The 10,724-nt window shown below is 35.9% G+C and overlaps 1 protein-coding gene and 1 pseudogene across 1 annotated transcript; one reads left to right on the top strand and one right to left on the bottom strand.

Moving 5' to 3' along the window:
- Window positions 1-762: 762 nt before the first annotated feature.
- On the bottom strand, window positions 763-1,746 carry LOC105983903 (olfactory receptor 52K2-like). Its single transcript, XM_013013935.1, has one exon. The coding sequence runs from the start codon at window positions 1,744-1,746 to the stop codon at window positions 763-765; it is 984 nt and encodes a 327-aa protein (XP_012869389.1).
- A 102-nt stretch (window positions 1,747-1,848) lies between these two features.
- On the top strand, window positions 1,849-10,260 carry LOC105983902 (annotated as a pseudogene).
- Window positions 10,261-10,724: the final 464 nt, after the last annotated feature.

The raw sequence follows: 10,724 nt of genomic DNA, 5'->3' as shown, positions 1-10,724 counted from the left end.
TTTCTTCGTTGCTTTGTACATCCCTCCCCCACAGTATAACCCCTGCTTTCACTGTATTTGATGTCGGTATAATTTGTGGAGGGGAAGGGGAAAAACAAGTCGTTTAAAGAAGGATACAGGTGGACCCGTTGCAACAATGAGAAGTACAAGTTGTCATGCGGAAAATGAACTTTACAACTTTGGTGGGCGGGGGGAGGATTGTGTGGGGGGGTGGGGGGAGGCTGGGAAGGGATGGAAGGGTAAACAAAGGAGGAGGCTACAATGCTTGAAAAGAAATGTACTTATTATCTTGCCCATGTAATTGTAACCCCTCTGTACAGTATTTTCACAATTAAAAATAAAAAAAATGATCTAAGAAAAATAAGTTCAGAAGAGATTTTCTTACAGCATTTCACTACGGTATAGACCTAATTTCCCGATATGATCAAAGTCATACTTTCTGTAGTGATGACATTCAGACATTTATGATAATCAAATGTTTATATACACTGAATGTCAATTATAGCAATTAGATTTAGATCATGAGTTGGCAGAGAATAATGACATTCAAATTTAGAGAAATCCCTGGGGAAACATTCATGAAAATGCATATGTAACTTAAGAGTCACATTTGATTTAATCATGCAATTTTCTTTGGATAATTTAGCTCTCACAAAAATCTGTAACCATGTCATCATTAAAATATGGCAAGAATGAAGGAGCACACATCACAAAGCAGATAATACAGTTTGGGGTCCGATATGACACAGCCACAAAATCAACTCAATTGTGGGCCTCTAAAGACCTGAACAGTTTCAGGAACCTGTCTCGTATCTTCTTGGTCTTCACCCCATAAATAATGGGGTTCACCATGGGTGGAACAAGAAGATAAATATTGGCTACCAATATGTGTACACAAGGAGCCACTTGATGTCCAAATCTGTGGGTGAGGAAAGAGAAGAAGGCTGGAGTATAGAACACTAAGATCACACACACATGGGAGCCACAGGTGCCCAAAGATTTGAGTCTGGCGTCTTTAGATGGGAGGTGGAAGACAGTGCGTAGGATGAGGACATAAGAACAAATGATCAAGATGAAGTCCACACCCCCAGTAAGGAAGGCAACGATAAGGCTATATACTCTGCGGATTCTGGTCTCAGCACAGGCGAGTTTGATGAGAGCCATAAACTCACAGTAGGCATGGGAAATTATGTTGGTTTTGCAGTAGGGAAGCCAGCATAGCAGGAAAGGGTGAGGAGTGAGCAGTGCTAAGCCCCTCAGTACTATACCCAGGCCCAGCTCCCCAGTGACAGTGCGTGTCAGAATAGTTGAGTGTCTTAGCGGATTACAAATGGCTACATAACGGTCAAATGCCATGGCCAGGATGAAACCAGACTCCATGGTGGAGCAGGAATGAATCAGAAAAACTTGTGTGAGGCAGGCTTCAAAGCCAATCTCTCCATCATGGAACCAGAAAAGGCTGAGAATTTTGGGAACCGCTGTAGTACACACCACAAGGTCAGCCACAGCCAGCATGCAGAGGAAGAGGTACATTGGTTGATGGAGGCTGGGGTCTGTCTTGATGGTGAACAAAAGTGAACAGTTTCCCAGAAGGGCCAGAATGTAGACCATACAAAAGGGGATGGAGATCCAGATATGGGCATCCTCTAGCCCAGGAATGCCAATGAGAATGAAGGTTGATGGATGGATGTTGGTCCTGTTGTAGGCTGACATAACAAGGGACAGGTGTTTTAACTTCTTCTTCATGGATGTTTCCTTTAAAGCAAACCAAAGAGAATTGACCAATTTGAAAGTTCCTAATGAGCCAAGAAAGGCAATTCAGGAAACTGTAGTGATTGAATAATTACCATGTCTATTAATACAAATCTTTCATTAAATAACAGAGTCAGGCATAAGAACAGAATTCCTATGCTTTGGAATAGTCTCTACTTAAATAGTCATAAAGAAGTGTTTGCACTGGAAGCTGTAAGAAACGTTTTCTTTTCTGTGGTGATTACATTCAATTCTATCACTCTCTTAATCCATTTACAAATGATTCTTCATAAACTTACCACTGTATGTACATTCCCCTGTTATATAAATTTGAAATGTCTGTCTCTTTCTTTCTTTCTTTCTTTCTTTCTTTCTTTCTTTCTTTCTTTCTTTCTTTCTTTCTTTCTTTCTTTCTTTCTTTCTTTCTTCCTTCCTTCCTTCCTTCCTTCCTTCCTTCCTTCCTTCCTTCCTTTCTTTCTTTCTTTCTGTATAGATTCTAAATGTATAAAATGTTTAATGGAAAAAATCCCTCCTCAAATGACAAACTTCCATTGAGAAGAAAATGAACAGCTTTGAAATTTAAAGATTGTGTAAGAATTATGTGATGGTGAGGTAAGAACAGTGCACTTGAAAGCTTAGGAGAAAGACAGAAGGAATGATCAGAGCTGATTCCTTCTATTGTAGCAGGGAAGTGGCAAGTGACAATGTCTGCATGACTTTGAATTTTAAGAATCCTACACAGGGGCTGGGAATGTGGCTTAGTGATAGAGTGCTTGCCGTGCATGCATGAAGCCCTGGGTTCGATTCCTCAGTGCCACATAAACAGAAAAAGCCTGAAGTGGCACTGTGGCTCAAGTGGTAGAGTGCTAGCCTTGAGCTGAAGAGCTCAGGCACAGGACCTAGGCCCAGAGTTCAAGCCCCATGATGGGTGAGAGAGAAAAAGAGAGAGAGAGAGAGAGAGAGAGTCCTACATAGGAGAATGTGTCACTTATATGATGAGGAGAAAATTTGTTAAGAATGTTTTGTTCACTAATGAAACAGTGGTATGAGGGCAGTGTGTTAGGAAGTTATCAACACATGGTGGTATTAATGACCGTTTACTGGTCATGGAACTTACTTGCATTTATTCCTTACCTGAGTATACAGGTAACAGTAATTAGATTATAACCTGTACTGTGAACTGCCATCATTTCCTATCAATTATCTAAGCAAACATCTTGCTCTTTTGTTAAGTTCATTCTACTGGGAAGCTATCTCATCTGAGTCTTGTCTTATACTTGTTATGTTTTCATTGTATTCTTCTTTGGCACTATGTGATGTTCAAAACAGCTTCATAATGCTGTTTGCCTGTACCATTTGGTTTTGGTTTTTAACTACTCTAAGAGCAGTTTCCTGACTGTGTCCACTGATTTGTTTTTTCCTTTTTGAAACACAATGGACACTATCCTGACACACTCTCTTTACTATTATACATAGCCATATATTATGGAATCCTGAGATAAATAATTAGAATATCCACTCAGTGACCAATGAATTAAGGGTTGGGATATGTATAGTAGACTGGACTTTAATACTGGACTGTAAAGATGTACTGCTTTTTATCCTTTTAATCTCTGGTGATAGTTTTATATTGAAAGGGTTTTCTTACTTTTTTTTCTGACCTTCAGGATCCTGGGCATGGATATTTTGGGGTATAGTAACACCTGGATACATTTGCCAATAGACTTTTGGATAATTGAATGAATATTAATTCTAAATCATGCTATATGTTGGACAGTTTAAGAATAGTGTGAAACCAGATTATTGCCAAATTATATGATACACAACACCTAACATTTATAAATTTGTTACTGATGTATAATGGACTTACGGTTTTCCTGAAAAAATTTCATGTGTTAGCAGATACAATTTTTTTGCCTTTGTTAAGTAAAACTTACATAATTTACATCAGGTTTAACATCTGGTGAGTCATAGAGCTAGTTTCTAGAACAGACTTTGATTCCATACCTTCTTGATTATAGTGACAAATTGAGACAGACTACATACATTGGTTTACATAGAAAAGATGGGTAATATTCTATATAGAACATTAAAAAATAAATCTCACGATTAATTTGATTACAAGTCATGATTAGAAGCCCCATTTAAAGAACCATGTAGTCGTTTTATATCTTAGTTGTGTTCTTTTGAAAAAATCTTTCCACAAAAGCACTAAGTCAACAATGATCACTTGCTTGAGTAGAAAAATTAACATAACCAGTCTCAATCTTATGCTGTTCTATAATTAGGTTTAGGTATTCCTCCTATCTGTTTCTTTTTTAAAAAATAGTACTAGTACTTGAACTCAGGGCCTTAAACCTACTCTGCACTCTCGATACCATCCAGCCCTTTATTGCTTCATTCATAATTTTTGCCCATCACCAACTGCAATTGTGATGTTCCTACTTATACCTCATTGTAAAGCTATAACAACAGGTATGCAAACACACAAACTTTTGTTGAGACAGAGACTCATGAACTTTTCTGTTCCAGCTGACTTTCAACTGTCTTTTGATCCTTCTCCTCTCTTCCTGGAGTAGCTGAGATTACAGACATGCTGTACCATGCTAAGACCTATACACTCTCTAAAACAACAGATTTTACAAATTTTTTCCTCCCTTTTTTTGTCCTAAAATAAACCTAATACCATGTTAATTTTACTCATGGTCCTTTTTGAATCATTCTGTTTCTCATGCAGCTTAGGCTTCTCTCCACTCGCTTTCTCTTTAAAATATAAATATATATTTATACTTTTTCCAGTAGAATATAGGCTGACAGATTATGTGGAGGCAAATTTTATAATGAATTGAAAATAAATAATAAATAGTTTTCAGAAAAAGACTATCTTTTTTGCACTCAGGAAATTAAGATGAAAATGTTTCAATGACATAACTTTGATAGGTAAATTATATGCTAAATGATACTAGTAAAATGATATTTATGGAAAAAGCATTGAACTGTTTGATATACTATCTAAGTTTTGCCTAGTCACAAGAAAATATGCACAAGATTTATAAGTATGTTCAGCAATTGATAAATGTTTGTAATTTCATACAAGTGAATCATTCAAAATATACACTAGTAAAGTAATTGTTAAGTATTTCTGATACATGTATATTATGATGCATTGATGTGTAAAACAAAGAAGGTATATTTCTATAAATTGATACTAGAGACAGTAACTTAAAAATAAGTTATTTTGATTTTCCATAATTATTGTAACAACAAAAATTATACATATGCATATACATAAGTATATTTATACTAAGATGTTAACAAAGAAATAAAAAATTTAAACCAATATATGCTTAATGCAGTGTCAATCTACAATAAGTGGATATGGACAAGAGTGTAGACTGAGTGCCATTTAATTATACAACAATGGTTTGATTGTTTAATGGTGACAATGTATTTAATGTATTCAATATTCATGACTTACCCGTAATGTTTAAAGTAAATAAATAATGCAATCATAACTAAAAAATATAAACCAACACGTTAGAAATAGAATATAGCATTCCATGTCCTACAAAATTGTGAACAGTTTTTCTAACAACTTTCAATATATTTTTCTAAATCCATCTCATGGAAAATTGGTCTATTCCTCATTCTAGGAAAGCAATATACCTGGGTCTCTCTTCATGGATTTAGTCACACTTAAAATATGTAATTATTTTTTTACTGGGATTGAAGACCTTATCAACTCAAACTGTGACTTCCCCTTTCTTTGTAAGATATTATTAAATCTTACAAAGAAAGGGGAAGTCACAGTTTGGAGTTGTTTTCCTAGGTCCTTGAACTGTCACTGACATCCTCCTGATATCCGTATGGTGTATGCACTTACCCATTTGTCTCTTGTCTTATTCTACTTTATACTTTACTATATTGTACATTCTGACAAGATAGAAATAATTTCTTAACCATATAACTGCATGTTATAATAGCAAATAGATGGAAGAGAAAGAAAAGAAAAAGAAACAGAGAAAGGGGTCTATCTTACCAGTCAATAATTTTCATTATACATTATGAATCATTATAGATGATTTTCATAATATATCTAATCTCAAATCACAAATACATCAGTATAAATATGTCATCTACAAATCCTCCAATCTAATATTCCACTGACAGATTCCATTTTATAGTATTAAGTTTTGAAATATATTCATGCAATATGTCCCCACAAAATTGAATTGAATTATATTACCGTTTATTTCTTTTCTGACAATATGATGGGGAAACTGTGAGGGAAGGCTGGAAAGAAAAAATTGGAGAAGGAAAAGAAGAAATGATCTATAATGTTTCTGGTCTAAATATTATAACCTTTAGTGCGTATTTTCTCCTCATACTTTTTATTACCATCAATTATTTGTCCAAGGGGTTTGCATTTTGACATGCCCATGTATGCAAGCAACACACGTTAGTTGGACTCACCTCTCTATCAATCTCTCACCTTCTCCCTTTCCTCCCCAATTTCAGTAAATACATAAAATACATAAATACATAAAATACACAATACATAAAATATTTTGATCATATTTGCCCTCCTTCTCCCTCTTTTTTCCCTTTTCCTCTTGTCCTTGAACTTCTGTGCTCAAGATTGGCACTCTATCACTTGCAAAAGGTCCAGTTCTGCCTTTTTGCTGGTTAATTGAAGATAAGAACCTCATGGATTTTCCTATTTCAGCTGGTTTTGCACAATGATTCTGAGATGTCAGCCTCCTGAGTAGCTAGGATTACAGGCATGAGCCTCCAGCTCTAGGCTCTCCATATTTCTGTAAACCTAAAATAATATAAAAAAGCATGCATTGAGCATGTATTAGACACACATTGACAGTATTACCTGATTTTGTCCTTGATGTAGATTAAGAATTGGATTGTGAATTTTGTCTATGATGCAGATAAAGGTTGTTACAGTAAATTTGCCTAGGAATAAATCAGGAACTTGAATCCAAGTAAGGATGATATTATAGTGTTTATATTACATCTTAAGAGATGTATGCCTATAGGATGATACAATTGTTAAATGATAATCTGCATGTCAGCCTGCTTGCTCTGAATAGTATAAAGCATTACAGATTGATAAGGCCTGCTCAGCACATGCTCTGATAACTCTTACTCCATCCTCCGCTGCATCAATCTTCTTCTCACCTGATGAAGTACAAAGCAAAGTCACCCACAGATTCATTCTTGAGAACAGTTGCAGCTCAGTGCCAGCCCATAACAAGAGAGAGAGATGCCATTGTTTGTAAGATCTGTGGATCCTTCACAGGAGCTACAAACCTAACAGGAGTGAATAGTCCCAAGAAATGTCACAGATGTTTTTCAGAGCTGAGCTGCTCTCAGTCCTGGAAACTTTGATCTGGCTGTTATCTATCTAGCTCCTGACCTGGTGAAAATTATAAGCATATCTTACCTCATTTTGCATTCTCTTTGGATCTAGAATAGCATTAATGTGGCTTCTCTCTCATAACTTATTGCTTTTCAAATGAACACATAGCTAGTTACACAAAACTCCGTGAGCAGGGAGTGCAGATCGCTTTCCCCTAGGGTCAGGGAAATGAACTGCTGGGACTTAGAGATTTGAGATCAGAACTTAGCTCTATCTCTTTAAATTTAATTGAACAAAATAAATCAAAATTGAACAAAATAAACCAAGAAAAGAAAGGAGAGTAATTTTTACTTAATGGTCTCCGGAGCCTGTCTCTCAGTAGGCATGTATGAGTCTCAGAACCATCATTTCTTAAAAATACTATATGTATGTTTACAAAAATAAAATAAGGTGTATTTTAAAGATCTTTTTATTTTGAATATAGAAAAAATAAAAAGAAAATACTAATACTAGTCATATGGTTTTGATGTTAGGTTTTGTTTTATTTAATTAATTTCTTAGTCATCAGATTTTTAATACTAAAATCATATTCATTTTTAGTTAAATTTAAAAATTTTAATCATAATACAAGATTTGTTAGTATAAATAAATATAAGAAGTAAAAATAAAAAAGTATTTTAACTCATAATACAAGAGTTATAAAATGTACATGCTCTCATAATTCTACAGCGTAAATATCAGAGAAAATTTTACTCATACGAAATAATAATAAAGGCAATTGATACAACCAAGTGTATTAATCACTGTTTTGAAAAATTCAACACCTTTCATGTTTGTTTAGATACACCTTAGTTATCATTGATGATACTCTGATTTTTTAGAAATCAGGATATAGGAGTTTATGGAGAACCTCTTGAGGAGTTAATCCCAGAGCTCTGTGCAAAGTTGAGAATAAGGCAGGATGAAATCTTAGAAATATCCCTTTGGTGTTATAAAATTAATGTGGCTAATATATATATATATATATATATATATATCTGTATATATCACATAACTGTGGCTTCCAGATGCTACTCAGAAAGATAATTTTGAAGACATTATTTAATTATCTTACTCTTTTCTTTCAGACTATTGCCAAAATCAATTCCTTCAGACTATTGCCAAAATCAATTCCTTCATTGAAGCACTTCCAGCCAGGAGAAATAAAAACGTTATTTTTCTTACCAAAACCATGTGACACTACCAGACATCTAAGCATATTTTTATTTTTCCCTGAACTTAGGATATGTGTCCAAGTAAGTGTTGTATTTATAACAGTACTAAAATTAAGACAGGTGAAATTAACAGATTCTGTGAGAGTAACTGATATAGTATCACTAAAGAGCAGATGTGTGAAAATGTCATTAGACAGGAATCCTGGTCTCTATTCCAAGCGCTCCTTTCCTTCAGTCTTCATGTAACAAACCATAGCTATTTTTACTCATGGACAAGCTCAAGTAACCAGCATTTGTCTGACTATATTGGTTACAGCCAATTCAGTGCTCTTAAGAAGCAATTAGAATCTTGTCACAGTTTTTATAAATGTTATCTGTGTCAGTCTATAATATAGAGGGAGAAATATTTAGGATTTGGGTATGGGAGTGTCTAGAGCTTTGCTTTTTCATTTGATTTTTTTTACCATGCATTGCATGAAAGCATTTGTATCTCCTCTGCAGCATATTTACTATATATAAAATGAAGTATTGCATTCACAAAATCTCTCACTAGATACTTTGCTCCCAGAGTTGACATCTGTCCCATTATCTTCTAAAAGGAATGGAAATGTCTTATTATTACAAATATGCATTTAATTTGCAGAAAGTCCAGGTTCTAAATTATAATCTCATCACTATGCAAAATGAAAAGGTTGAATCTGGCAATCCCTGTACTATTGAAATGTTTAAGGAAATAATTCAACATATGAACATCTCTAACACAATTACTTTAACTTTATGCTCACACAGAGACATAGCAATTGGTGTATCAATCATTCCTTCCTATGATTAGTCCCCCAATCTTGTTCTCTTCCTGCCTTTCTCTGATTCTCAATATTTCCTTTTTTTACTCCAGCTGGCAGAAGACTTCACCTCTTCCGTCTCCCTAGCACAGGGTGGTCTACCACACAAGAACGTTTTCCACCCAGCTACTTTTTTCCTGGTTGGAATCCCAACCCTGGAAGGGGTCCATGCCTGGATCTCTCTTCCTGTATGCTCTATTTGCCTTGTGACTTTAATTGGCAATGCTACCATTCTGATAGTAATCAGACAGAGAAGTCTCTTCAAGACCCCATGTTTTACTTTTTGTCTATCCTCTAAACAGTTGATCTACCACCTCTGGACCCCACATTCTGGGCATCTTCTGGTTTGATGCTCATGAGGTAGACTTTGGGGCCTATCTGGCTCAGATGTTTCTAATCCACGTCTTCACTGGCATGGTGGCTGAGGTCCTGGTGACCATGACCTTTGACCATTATGTGGCCATCCATTACACCACCATCTTGATATCCCGGGTACTGCTGAGAATCAGCCTTTGCATTATGATTCGTCCAGCCTTGTTCATCTGCCCCATAAGTTATCTCATCTGCCACCCTTTGTCAGTCTTGTGTCATAGCCCATTCCTGCTGTGAGCACATGGGCATTGCCAGGTTGTCCTGTGGAAACATCCATGTCACTGCGGCCTATGGGCTGTTTGTGGTCTCCCTCTTTCTTCTGAACCTGGTCCTTATTGGGATCTCATATGTGTACATTCTTTGTGCTGTCTTCCACCTTCTGTTGCAGGATGCATGAACTAAAGCCCCAAGCACATGTAGCTCCCATGCTTCCAACCTCTGTGTTTTCTATATCGCATAGGTCTTCTCCTTCCTCACGCACAGGTTCTGACACAGCATCCCTCACTACATCCATATTCTTGTTGCCAACCTCTATTTGGTTATTCTACCGTCACTGAATCCAATCATTTATGGTGTCAAGCCCAGGCAGATAAGAGAGAGAGTGAAACTTGTTAGTTTAGCAGAAAGTAAGGAAACAACCCCCTCTTCACAGCACAAATTAGAGCATCTAATGACAGACATATGTCTAATAGACACAGGATTCAACTGAAAGATTTTGCAATAGCCAAAGCTGGAAATGTTGTCAAAATAAAACAGTACTGGATTATATATTAGAGTCTGAAATAAATATTCACAAGTTCATGTTGATAGAAAGATATTGAGGGCATGCAAACCTTGCTAATGAAGAAAAATTCCAAAGAAAGCTATGACAACAGTCCATCCCCGTGGAGGTGGAATACAACCTCCACAGTGAGCCTTAATTCAAGGAAAACACTAGATCTAGAAAAGAAAGAGCTTGGATACAAGGGCTTCCTCAACAAGGTGATCCAAGTCCACTTCTACCAGAACCAAGTTGACCTGGAAGACTTAACCAGTCATAAGCCATAGTGATGGAATGTTTTTTTAAAATTTATTTATTTATTTTTTATTTGTGAACATACTGTACAGAGGGGTTACAATTACATGGGCAGGATAATGCGTACATTTCTTACCAAGCATTGCAGCCTCCTCCTT

This window comes from Dipodomys ordii, unplaced genomic scaffold (genome assembly GCF_000151885.1).
Source record: "Dipodomys ordii isolate 6190 unplaced genomic scaffold, Dord_2.0 Scaffold22, whole genome shotgun sequence".
In the NCBI taxonomy this organism is placed as follows: Eukaryota; Metazoa; Chordata; class Mammalia; order Rodentia; family Heteromyidae; genus Dipodomys; species Dipodomys ordii.
This window is presented reverse-complemented; position numbering and strand designations above follow the sequence as displayed.

Bases quoted from the DNA above. Each gene is read 5' to 3' on its own strand.
- LOC105983903 (XM_013013935.1), bottom strand. From the start codon at position 1,746: ATGAAGAAGAAGTTAAAACACCTGTCCCTTGTTATGTCAGCCTACAAC.